Genomic DNA, 13,149 nt, shown 5'->3' on the forward strand with positions numbered 1-13,149 from the left:
CAGCAGGCGCTGGGTCAAGATGGAAGACTGGGTTCATGGGAACCTGCCAGTGCCTGGTGCCATGGGAGCTGCCTGGGGCCGCCTGAGTCAGCAAGCACCTGGGTGGGCTGGGGGCTTGGTTCTGCAGAAGCCTGTCAGAAGCCTGGTTCCATGAGAGCTGTCTATGGCTGCTGGAACTGGCAGGTGGTGTGCTAAGCCACGGGCCTGAGTTCCTAGTAGCCCCCGGGGAGCCTGGAGCCATGGAATCTACCTGGGGTAGATCTCTTAGAACTCAATTATAAAAAACAAAGAAGTTTGAAATGAAACTTCATTCAAAGAAATTTGAAATGAAACCATTTTCATTGGTTACCCAATGAAAATGGGTAACTAGCTGCAATGGACATGTCTCCAGGTGAAACACAGATGGCCAATAAGCACTAGATAGATGCTCAGTATCATAAATCATTAAGAAAATGCAAATTCAAAGCATAGTGTGATACTATTTCACACTCAAAATGAAGGCTATACTCCACATAATGGAAAGTAACAAGTGTTAGTAAAGATATGGAGAATGGGAAACCCACATACATTACTGGTGGGAAAGTAATTTGATGCATCCACTGCAGAAAACAGTTTGCCATTTTTAAAAATCTTAAACCTAGAATTACCATGGACCAGGAGAGTCACAAGGTTGGTATGTCCAAAAGACCATTGGAAACATATGTTCAAAGAAAAACTTTTCCATGGATATTCAAAGCAACATTATTCACAGTGGTCCAAAAGTGGAACAAACCCAAATTTCTATCCAGTTATGACTGCATAAACCAAATGTGCCCTATTCATAATATAGGACATTATGGAGCCATAAAAAGGAATAAGCTACTGCTACATGCTCGGCCATGGATGAACCTTGAAACATGTGTGCTCACTGAAGTCGTCCACAAAGGCCACAGATAGCATGATGCCATTTGAATGAACTGTCCAGAATAGGCAAATCAATAGGGAGAGAAAACAGATGAGTTGTTTTCATGGGCTTGGGTTAGGAGAAAATAGTGTGAATGAGTATGGGTTTGTTTGGGGGTGTTGAAAATGTTCTGGAATTAGTTAGTGGTGATAACCACACGACATAATCATTGTACTAAATGGCACTGAACTGTATACTTTAAATGCTTACAACAGTGTATTCTGTGTTAAGTAGATTCTCCATAAAAATTTTGAATTTTTTAAATTAATCAGGGTATTGATTAATTTTAATTTAGTTAATTTAAAGTTGGTTGGGATAGTTAATAAGGGTAATTAATAGAGTTATTAGGGATAGGGCACATTGTAGCCAAGAGAGTAAATATCCGATGATGGCTATAGTAACAGATCCTAAAATTGTACAAGCAACAGTCTAAAATCCAGTCTGTTTCCATTGTCGCCAACTTGGAAAGACCAGCCATGAAAATAGGTCAGTGATCTCGGGGGCCTTGGGTATCTTTTAAAAGATTTAGGTAACATTACGCAATATTTTAACCTCTTGGGCCATCTGGTGGAGGTAGGTTTGAACTTGTGTGTTGATGTACATTCAGCAAGTGGTTCTAAGAAAGGCAAAAACCCCTCCTTCGTTGGTTGGTATAGACAATCTAGGGCCAGGCCATTCTCTAAAACCATTTAGGCAAGAGACTCATGAGACTGTTCCACAAGGGCTAGGATAGGGTCTTATGGAGTTGTTGTCGATGTTGGGTTAAGGTTTTTGATACTTCTTGGTTGCCTCAGTTACCTGATTTTGCGTGGGTAGGGCCACCGCACCTGTGTCCAGTCCAGTCAGTCAGTCCTAGTAGAACTGAACACCCAGTCCTATAGGACTGACAGTGTCTCTCTGGGTTGGTGGTAGCCAGTCAGGGCAGGAACCTCAGGGGACCTGCAACCTGAGGGAAGCAGGCTGAGATAGAAACAATGATGTATTGCAGAATATAGCTTGGAGAAATCTGCTCAGAGGGCTGGGGAAGAGAGAGCCTCACTGTGTGAGAGCCTTGTGATATCAGCCTACAGTAAAACCCAAAAGTGGATGTTCCTGGTGTGAAATATTCATTACGGCCTTTGGAAGTAAAACCAGTAATTTGCACCCATTCACTAGTTACCTATGCTATATGATTTCAGGGGGTATGGTTAAAGTGTTTGTCGGCCAAGATCTGTTTGGGCCTGAGCACAAAATCACCAAGGTGGTCTCGAAGGCTACCCCAAAATGACTCCTCAAGGAGCAGTTGGGGCAGAAAGTGGGTGGAGCATTTTGAAGGAAGCCTGGGGCAAAGATGTTGTGCGATTGAGTTGGGTAAAACTGAGTGTCTCCGCAGGGTAAGCCCTTCAGCTGGGGTACAATAGGTGATTGGAGGCCAAGTGACAGACCCTGCGGCTCCTGATTCCCAGTGCACGGGCAGGCCTCTCAGCCCATTGGACATAAATGGTGGTGGTGTTTGTGAAGCATCTTGATGGCAGTGTGGAAAGTATAGGCGACGTGTGGTGGGAGACGTCATGATAGTGTCGGGAGGAGCTGTGTGTGAGATTATGGTGTTGAAGGGGAAGGACTGGAGGCAGGTGCAGTGGGTGTGTGACCAACAATGGTCAGTGAAGGGACAGCCGGGGTGTAACTGGGGAAAGCAGGGACCAGCAGAAGTCATGTGTTTAAAACAAGACACCAGACCCAAATGGAGCCGCTTAGGCTATGCCTCACATAAACAAGTCGAGACTTAATTAGACTTTTGGCCCTCCCAGGAATAGAATCTTAAAGCAGTCAATCAGGAATCACCTCATGCGCAGCAGGTAGGTCATCTTCCTGATAGAACCCTGCCATCCTTTAAAGGAAAGTAACCTTGCAGTAACCAACCCGCTTTTTTATCTAGTGTAACTTCCTTGTTCTTGCTCCCTTCTGCCTATAAAATCCTTCATTTTGTAGAACTCCTTGGAGGTCCTTTCTCTCTGCTAGACTGGATGCTGCCTGATTCATGAACTGTTGAATAAAGCCAATAAGATGTTTAAAATTTACTGAATTTTATTTTGTTTTGTACCAGTTTGGTGGCAGCAGTGGGATCCAAAGGAGACGCCTGATGGCTTCGAGGATGAGAAACAGTCATTGGTACCAGCAAAACCTTTGAGTTCTCCATCTTTTTCACTGTTTCTGAGGGCTGTGGGTAAGTTTCTCTTGGATCTGAGATCCACTCTGTTTGCCTTGACCTCCTGATCTACCTGGCTTTCCAGTCCAGGGTCAGTGGGTCAGTCTAGACTGACAGGATGCTCTAAGAGAGCATCAGTCTTAGCACTTGGTTAGTCAGCAGTGCCAGGCAAAGGCTTAGTGGTTCAGCTTGAGCTGCCAGATGGTTCTGCCAGGAACCCGAGTCCCTGGCCCTTAGTTAGTCCACAGTCCCCGTTTGTTGGGGTCTGCTGGGTGAGTCTGCAGTCTCCATGTGTTAGGGTCTGCTGCTTCAGTCCGTGGTTCTTGCTAATGGAGAGGAGTGGAAGAAATGTGTGCTCCATGCACATCCAATCTTTGAAAACTTCCTGCGTGCATTTTACATGCATTTTGACCTCTGTTGACTGTTGATGGGTTCTAAGGAAATGGTGAAGGCACAGTGAGGAGGAACTGTGGGTTTCTTCACGACTACCTCGAGGAGGGGCCCCCCCCCACCTGAACAGCCATCCGACACTATTAGAAATGAAAGACATCCGATCACCGTGGATTGGAACACTCCTTATTGTGACGGTGTCAACATTATCCAAAGAGATCAACAAATGCAGTGCAGTCCTTATCAAAATCCCAAGGGCATTTTGTGCTGAAATAGAAAAAAACCCATCCTAAGATTCTTATGGAATCTCAAATAAGCCCAGATACCAAAAATAATCTTGAAAGGAGATACTAAGTTGGAGGACTGATTCTTCCTGATTGAAAACTTACTATAAATCTACAGTATCAAAACAGCATTGTCATGGCATAAAGACAGCCATATTGAGCAATGGAAACAGAATTGAGAGCCCAGAAATTAACCCTCACCCATGTGATCAAATGATGTTTGACAAGGGTGCCAAGATTATTCAATGGGGAAAAGTCTTTTCAACAAGTTGTGCTGGAAATAGTGGATATCTACATGCAAAGGAATCAACTTCGACATTTACCTAACACTGTATACATAACTTGATTCCCAGTGAATCAAATACCTAAGTGTAAGAGCTAATGCTATAATACCCTTAGAAGAAAACATAAGGCAAAACTTGACAAGATAGGATTTGGTAATGATTTCATGGTTCTGACACCCAAGAGCAGCCAATAAAATAGGAAAATACATATGCTGGACTTCATGGATATTAAAAAGTTTTGTGCCTCAAAAGCCATTATCAACAGAGTAAAAGCACAACCCATAGGATGGGCGACCATATTTGCAAACCATGTATCTGACAAAGGCTTAATATCCAGAATAGTTAGAGAACTCCTAAATTCAACAACAAAAAACAAACAACTCAAATCAAAATTGAACAAAGTATATGAGTAGACATTTGCTCAAAGAAGATATGCAAATAACCAATAAGCATATGAAAAGATGCTCATCATCAGTAATCATTAGGGAAATGCAAATCAGATACACAGTGAGAGACCACCTCACATTCATTAGGATGGCATCTATCAAAAAGAAAAAAAAAAGAAGAAGAAAAAGAATAGAACCACTGTTGGCCAAGATGTGGAGAAGTTGGAACCCTTGTGTATTGTGGTGGGAATATATAGTTGCTGTAGAAATCAGTATAACAATTCCTAAAAAAAATTAAAAATATAATTATATAGGACCCAGCAATTCCTATTCTGGGTGTATACCCCACCAAGGAGTTGAAAGCATGTTCTCAAAGACATATTTCAACACTCATGTTCATGGCATCATTATTCATAATAGCTAAAACATGGAAGCCACACAAGTATTGTAATCAAGGAAGGGCTTACAGCCCAATGCACCCATTAGCCAAACAGGATACCCGCTCTTGTAGAAGGGGAAAAAGCTTTATTACGAGGTTGGCCAGCAAAGAGACGAAGGTTAAATCTTTCTCCCCAATGGGCTGTTGAAAAGGGCTTGAAAAGGGCAAAGGAGCGGGTGCAGTAAGTTTGGGAGCAGTCCTAGGCATTTTGTGCAAGCACAGATTTTCATGTTCTGTCACACATCCCACGTTCAAAAGATGGTGTCCTTAACATGATTGGCAGGGGAGTTCTTGGTCCCCCAGTTCATCCTCCAGTCACTTATGCAGTTGCAGTTTGAGTCTTGCAAGCCGTCTTGTTGTCTCATTGGTTCAAAGTAGTTGAAACTTGCTTAAGGAAGAGAAATGGAGTTTCTGAAAAGCAACTCTCGGCCCAAGATTAAATCCTTAGTAAATATCATATGGGATATGGCTTAAAAAAGTAGTCTCCAGGGTACTGTTGAGAAAAATCTGGCTGGGGCCCCATTTTATTTTGGGCTTGGTTGTGGGCCTTGCTATGGTATCTGTCCAGGGATGTATGGATGAGCAAAATGTGCTATATACATACAATGGTATATTATTCATCCTTGAAAAATGAAGGAAAGTCTAATATACGGCACACCATGGATGAACCTTCAAGATATTACTCTAAATGAAATAAGCTAGTCACAAAAATACAACCTTGTGTGATTTCCCTTCTAGAGCTTCCTGAAATCACCAGATTCAGAGAGACAGAAAGTAGAATGGTGTTTGCCAGTGGGTGGGAGGAGGGGGAATGGGGGATTATTCATGAATGGGTATAGAGTTTCAGTTTTGTAAAATGAGAAGTGTTCTGAAGATGGATCGTGGTGATGATTGCACAGCAATATTAATGTCTTCAATACACTTCAATACACATTAAAACATACTTAATGTATCTATGGGGCCTGATGACTTGTCCTGGCCGAGCACATGCTTGTGCTGTTGCACATCTTACCCCTCACTGTGCAGTTGGGAAACTGGCCTAGAAAGAGGCAGGTACTGTCCCAGACCACAGGAGGTCGTCAGAGTCCTGAAGACTAGAGAGAGCTCCAGCTTACTTGGCCAAGGCTCCACCTCTTCCCTCAGGTTTCCTTTGGCAATGAGTGGCTTTAAGATCCTAGAGGATTGCTGCGCACCCTTTTCCATATGGGGTCATTTTCCTCTCCTCATCATCACACCTGCACAGGCACACTCCGTCACACTTGACTTCTCATATGGAGAACACTGAGGTGCAGTCAAGAAAGAGCTGACACCGGGGATGTGACAAGAGGCAGGAGGGAGAGAGGTTGGAGGCAGCTCTCCCACGGGGCAGTAGCATCCGTTCTCCTAGATTCGTGCACAGGGGCCCAGAGATGGGAAGAGGAATCCCTAAGGTTCCTAGGTGTCTACCTGTTCCAGATCCATCCCTGGACCAGCCTGGGGATCACAGGACTGGGGTCCTGCAGTCCACCTCTGTGGGCACCCAAAACTGTGATGAGCCCATCCTCCCTTTGTGTAGGCATTGGGAACAGGAGAGAAGATCTCAGTGAGGGTCCTCCTGTATAAAGTGGAGTGCATCCAGCGAGTGACTCCAAGTGTTCCATGCACTCACTACATGTCTGTTGGACTAGGTTCTCTGTTGATGACCTACTGTGCTCTGAAACCCTGAGAAAATGATTTCCAGCCCCTGGAGATCCTTTAGAACTGACGAGGCTAGGGGGCTTGGGTGGATGAGAACTGAGGATAAGGAAGAAGATGCCAGAGCACTGGACACCAAGTCCAGAGTCCAGGGAGAAGACTAATCCTTGTTGGACCCTTGCGGTCCTCATCTGGAAGTAGGGGAAATCATTGTCATGGCTGCAGTTAGGATGCCTTAGGAGTGAAGAGGACACCTGGTGGGGAAAAGCAAGAGAGGTGCACGGTAGGCTCCCGAGATTCCTCCCACTCCCTCGAAGCTGACAGGTCCTGCTGCTTTACCCCTGGGACCCTGGAGAGCATCTGCCTTGAGGACACCTGAAGAAAGATTCCTTTCTGTTTGGAGTTCCGGCCTGGGCAGCAGTGCTAGTTCTGGCCACGAGGGGGCGGGCAGCCTCTTGTGTCAGTGGTGGCCAGTGAGTTTTTGCTTTTATTTTTTTTCAGTTGTATTGAGGTATACTTGATATACAGCACTAAGTTAACATTGCTGTGTGGTATATTTGAAACTTGCTAAGAGAGTAGATCCTAAAAAGTCTCATCATCAGGAAACAATCTTTTTTTCTGTTTGGTGATTGATGTTAACTAAACTTATTTTGGTAACCATTACATAATATATATATATATCAAGTCATTCTGCTGTAATCCTGGAATTTACTTGGTGTCCACTGAACTATTCTTGAGCTCCTGGAGCAGCGAAGAGTCAACCAGAGGTCTTTCTGGCTGTCCCCCTGCCTCAGAAACAACTTGTACCTCCTATTACTAGTGTTCATCTCCACAATGAAAGTTGGTCAAAAGCAGGGGGCGGGGTGCAAGATCTACCCATATACTCATTCAGCAGCTGTGTCCTGAGCACTCACCCTGTGCCAGGTGCCCTGGTGGGCTGAAGTGCAGGATGAAAATGACCAAGTGGTCCCTGCCTGCCGGGAGCTCACAGTCTAGAGGGGAAATGGACAAAAGCAAAGACATGAGAAAGAAAAGAGCAAGTGCTGTAGAGAAACACATCAGGGGGCTGTGAGGGAGGGCTGGGCGTCACTGGGTAGGAGGGTCTGAAAGACCTCTCTAGGGTGACATTTTCTGGGACCGGAATGACAAGAGGGAGTCAGCCTTGCACAAGTCTGGGAGCAGTGTGTCAGGGAGATGGCACCAGTGGTCCTGAGTCTCACAGGCAGAAGTGAGTTTGGCCAGAGGAGGTTAGAAAGGTGGCCAATGCAACTGGAGGGAGGCTGGGAGAAGAGAACAGGAGCTAGGGTGGAAGGTAGGGCCAGGGCCTGGTAGGCTGTGTTCGTTACCTTTCCCTCTCTGACTTCATTGCCCCTAACCTTGCATTTCAAAACAACAAATGTTGACAATCTCACAATTTGTGTGGGTCAGCAATCAGGCATGTTTTAGCTGGGTGCCTCTGTCTCAGTGAGTTTAACAGATTGGGGCTGTGGCCTCAACTGAGGCTCGACTAGGGGAGGACTGGCCCACAAGTTCACTCTCAGCCTTCAGAATTCATTTTGTATTGAGAGCCTGAGTTCCTTTCTGTCTGTTGGCCCAGGCACTCCCTTGCTTCTCTCTTCAATGTGCCTCCACATTGGGCAGCCCCAATACACCGGTATTTGATTCCTCACTTCCAGGGATTTGACAGAGTGAGAGAGAGAGAGATGGCACATGAGAGAGGGAGTAAGAGGAAGTGAGAGACATTTTTAGTTAAAATTTAGACAAGACATCCCATCACTTTGGCTCTTATTATGTTCAGAAGCCAGTTACTAACCTCTTTGTGGTTCCACGGGGAAGTGTATAACATGGGTGGGGCTTACTGGGTACCACTGTGGAGGCTGCCCACCTCATAGGCCAAGATGAGGCACTTCGGTCTCATTCTCCATAAAACAGGAAACAATTGAATGGTTTTATGCCACAGATGGCAATATCTGAATTTCCATTAGTTGCAACCCCCTCATGGTGTTGACCTGAAAATGAGGCCAAGTTGGAAGTGACTGTCCCAATATCACATTCTTGGAGCCCAGGCCTGTTTTGAGTGGTGTTCTGTACTACATCCCACCCCTCCTTGTTATTCTTCCATCTCTAAGTTTGTGCCTTAGGTACATGTGACACCAGCCCACAGGGGTAATAGATATTATCTCATATACACCGGGTGATGTCCCTAGGAAGTAGATTCTAGCTTGATTCCCATGGTGCAGGTTTAGAGACTGGGGAGGACCTGAGAGGCACAGGGACTATCCCAGGATGAAGAAATAGTAAGGAAAAGGAGGTCTGCATTCATCTCTGTCTCCTCAAAACTAGGTCCCTAGTTAGGTTTCCAGGGACCTGTGGGTAGGGCTATGTGGTCTCATTGTGTACAGTTCAAGAGATGACGTGGGGTCATAGACCTCAACAGATCTTAGAACTCTGGTAACCAGGCACCCACATTGCCCCATCCACCTCACTTGATTGGAGACAGTCAACAGGCAAAGATGTTTTGTTGTTGTTTCCCAACTTTTGGAGGATCTGGGCTCAAAAAATCCCAGAAAGAGAATCTTTTTGGTAGTTGGCGATGTTGGCTCAGCCTTAATTCTTGACGCCTCTGGGCATCTGGCAGGAGGCTGTGAAAGGTAACACGGGGCAGCCCAGGGGAGGCTAGTGCAGGCCAGGGCACAGCTGTGATCCCACCTGATCAGCCCCACACCCCTTGCCCCTCTTTGTGTGTGTGTGTGTGTGTGCATGTGTCTGTGAGGAGGAGAGAAGGCAGGACATAAGGGGCGGGTCATTCCTGAGCAGGTGCTGGTTGTTAGGTGTCGGAAACCTAACAGCTAGGTCATGTTCATACTTCAGGCCATGCCTGGCAGCATGAGAAGGTGAGCACCTCTACTCATATTGTTACCGAGCACTAGAGGATTCATCTCCTTCCCTCCCTGACCAGAGTTCTTTGCAGAGATGCCCCTCTGTGCCTGAACTGAGGAACAGATATTCTCTTGGTGGTTGGCCCCAGTGGCAGTGTGCAGGCAGCCCCTGATTTCTTCTGGCCCAGTTCCCAGGCAGTCTTTGCAGAACTCCACTCATTAGGTTGTCGAGTAACTGCCCAATGGTTTCAACTCCACAAACTCACTAGACAAGGGGCAGGTACATGAGACCACCCACACTTTCCAGTGCTGCTCTGAGATGAGAGCAGGAGCAGAGGGTCTCCACACTCAGGAGCTTGAGATGATGAGGTTGGACTAGAACTAGGGAGGGACCAGACTCAGGCTGTCCCTTTTTGAAGCTAAAGGGGATGTACATGAATGTCACCTTGCCTGGCTAGGAGATGAGCTGCCGTGACCCTCTTACCCTTGTCCGGTGTGAGCTTCTGGAGGCCACTGAGGCAGAGCCAGATGGTAAGGGGGACTGCAGGCTGGGTATTCCTGGAAGGGAGTGGGATCTTTCTTGTGTTTAGAAGGTCACATGGAAAGTCAGCTATGTGGGTGAATCTTTGTTTTTATCCCACTCCAGCGTCAGCTGCTGAGCTCCAGCCAGCGGCAGAAGAAGAGCAGTGGGCAGTGGTGGAGGTAGAGCTGGCTCCAGCTCCGTTGACACCACCCCCTCTAGCACTGGAGCCAGTGTCCCCTCCACCAGCAGTGTTGGAGGTGGAGCAAGGGCCAACATGGGCTCCAGCAGGAGTAGGAGCTGCTTAGCTAGAGTCACCTGGACCATCATTTCTAGTGAGAAGTCCATCTCCACCTGTGGCTCTTAAGGAGCGTGAGAAGCTTAATCTCATGGCCTTCCCTCCTAAGCTGGTGGTGGAGCAGTTTACCATGATGGATGCGGTGAGCAGCTGGGCTTTCAGGGTGGTGTGGGGCAGGCCTTCCCTCTGCTATCGTTGCCCCAGACCTGATCCAGACTCCTATGATCTGGGCCCAAATCCAGGCTCCACCCTTTACCAATCATAAGACCTGGGCAACTTTCTGAACACCCAAGCCTTTGCTGTCCACCTGCAGACCGTGGAGGTGGACATTAAGAGGACCTGTTGCACAGAGTGACTGTGCCAACTCCATGAGGTAGAAGAGATGGAAAGCTGGGTGGGCCCTGGCCCATCTGTGCAGGGAAGGGCTCACTGTGTACAGCCTGGACCCTGGTGGCCCAACCGTCTGCTCAGGAGTCTCAACAGCCTCAGGACTTATTTGACGCCTGATGTGTACTCCACTACAAGGGAGACAGACAAGGCCTGTGGGTGTAGCTGCCACGCGGGGATGTGCATCAGAATGTGGAGTGGGACCAGAGGGGGGATCAGGGTATTGGAAGATGCCCCCTTGGGATGAGCCTAGTTGAGCCACCATCTGGAGCTTGGAGTTAGCCAGCACGGGCTGGGTTCAAATGCCCCTCTCCCTTCCCTGCCAGTATTGGGTCCTGGGTCATCCTGTGCTGGGTGTCCTCAGTGGACAGAGAAGAAAAGCCAGGGACTCTCACAAGGCTCAGGCCACATCCTGAGCTTTCTGAGCTCCAGCTCTAAACTGTGACTCCTGTGTGGGACTTTGGGGGCTGTAGGCACAGACCTGGGGTGTGGCAGGGCTCGGTGACACTCCCCCTGTTCTCCAGGAGCTTTTCCAGAAGGTGGTGTCCTCTCCGTGTCTGGGCTCCACCTGGGGCAAGAGGAACAAGCCCGGCAATGAGCACCAGACACCCAACGTCCAGGCCACCGTCGACCACGTCAGAAGGGTGGCCAGCTTCGTCATCATCCCCTGCCTCGGGGACCCGAGCAAGACAGCCCAGGACAGGGTGAGGGTGGTGGAGCGCTGGATCCAGGTGGCCCAGGTGTGCTGTGGGAGGCCCAGTGGAGCCCCTCTCTGAAGCCTTGGGAACTGCCTCTCCACATTTATCAGCTCCCAGGATTGCAGTGTGTGGTCTAAGCCCCTGCACAGTCCCTAGGACCTTCCTGCCAGGGGCCCGCTGACTTTAACTCCAGGTCCCAGTGAGAGGATGCTCACTTCCTACCTGGCTCCTTCCCTGGGTTGAGCTAAAATCCTGCTCCCTGTGAGTGTTACTCTTTGGGTCCTAAATGTGCCCTTCTGGGACTCCCTGAGCATCTGTCTCATCCAGGAGGGGAGATTTAAATAGAAGGGTACTGAAGCTAGAGCAAGCTGGGCTACAGTGCCCCACCTCACAGCTCATTCTCTTCCCTTCCCCAGGAGTTCGAGATCCTGAAGAACTTCTTCTCGTCCTGCACTGTCAACTCTGCTCTGCAGAAAACCTTCACAAGCCACCTGAAGAACACACGGGGGAAGTTTCCCGGTGGGTAGGCCTCTCTCCATAGGAGGACCAGGGTGGATGGGGGATCTCTTGTATGTCTGCCATTGGCCCCTCAGTCAGCTGGGAACTCCTGGGAGGCAGCAAATGCTGGGGACAGGGCCTGGGCCTCGGCAGGGGGTCTCTAAACCTTCCGGGGTCCTTAATGCACCAGTTCTGCTTTAGGACTCGGCTTCCCTAAGTGTCAGGTACTAAGTTGAGCCAAATTGGAGATTTTCAAGTGTTTATAGCAACAGAACCCCATGCCCAGTTGAAACTCAAAGCAGTCAAAACAGAGCTGTTCTGTAGAACTGGGGAGTGGAGACCCCAGTGACCAACAGGAGAGCCCCCTCCCAGTACCATGAGACCTTAGCGCTCAGAGGAGCCCAGTGAGAACACTCCTTCAGGCAGTTTGAATCTCTTGGGTTTGCAAAGAAAAGGGATTTGCATTCAGACCCCTCACATTATTCCTAAATTTATCCCTCGTTCTTTCCCCTCCCCTGAGAGAGAGCTCTGAAAATCTTAAGGAACTCAATAGTCAAGACAAGTCCTTGAGCAGAGAACTGATGATCCAGGTAGAGTGGAGGCTGGGGGTCTGGAAAGAGAGGAGGGGTGCGGAGGAGGGATGCTGGGCAGGCTGTGGTTTTGATAGTTTCTCCCTTGAACTTTCTCTGAAACATTCCCGTCTATCTCATCCAGATTAACAAGCAGAGGGATCTGTTCTGCCCATGGGCAGGTGGGGTGCCATTTGTGGGCGGGAGGCCCTGGTCATGGGACACAATGGTGTTGGCTGGGCTGTTCCAGGAGGAGTTGCCGAGCTGGCGCCATCAACAGGTCTCTGGCTTCCATGTATGTCCATCCTGCTGGATGTAGCTTCTTCCAGGCTGTTGGGTGGTTGGGGTGGGTTTAGCCCTCAGCCTAAACCTATCCTCAGGAAGCCAGGACCCTGCTGCTCCTTCTATCTTCACCACATCTCCAAGGGGCTGCATCCTGCCTGCCCCAGGGATGTGCGTGGCAGAGGATTCCCATGGCCCAGGTGGAAAAACAGGCTGCTCATCCTCAGGTGAGAGATGTGTGTGCATTCTGGGACTCCCCACTGGACCCCTAGAGCAGTCACTTCACTTGAATCAACCACAGGAGTCTAACCTGAGTGCCTGGTTGGCAATGACATATGCCCCCAGTGGCTTATGAGAAGCGTCTAGGCAACTGATGGATTCTTAGTGGATCCTGCTGAAAGGACCTTAGGAGCTTCATGTAAACGGGGAA

The 13,149-nt window shown here is 48.3% G+C and overlaps 1 protein-coding gene across 13 annotated transcripts in view; it reads left to right on the forward strand.

Moving 5' to 3' along the window:
• Nucleotides 1-13,149, forward strand: part of LOC131402329 (uncharacterized) — a 219,544-nt gene that overhangs the window by 12,317 nt on the left and 194,078 nt on the right. For 9 of the 13 annotated variants that reach the window (XR_009218545.1, XR_009218543.1, XR_009218544.1 and 6 more), the window contains exons 2-3: nt 3,030-3,149; nt 11,787-11,889. Coding sequence is in view for 7 of the 13 variants with exons in the window: in XM_058537149.1 (XP_058393132.1) it covers nt 3,030-3,149; nt 11,787-11,889 (223 nt within the window). In the remaining 6 variants the exon portion in view is untranslated. Of the gene's footprint in view, nt 1-3,029; nt 3,150-10,113; nt 10,311-11,786; nt 11,890-12,582; nt 12,947-13,149 lie in introns of those variants that run through there. The other 4 variants (XM_058537148.1, XM_058537153.1, XM_058537152.1 and 1 more) reach the window with 4 other exon arrangements.

This window comes from Diceros bicornis, assembly GCF_020826845.1.
Source record: "Diceros bicornis minor isolate mBicDic1 chromosome 7 unlocalized genomic scaffold, mDicBic1.mat.cur SUPER_7_unloc_3, whole genome shotgun sequence".
Classification (NCBI taxonomy): domain Eukaryota; kingdom Metazoa; phylum Chordata; class Mammalia; order Perissodactyla; family Rhinocerotidae; genus Diceros; species Diceros bicornis.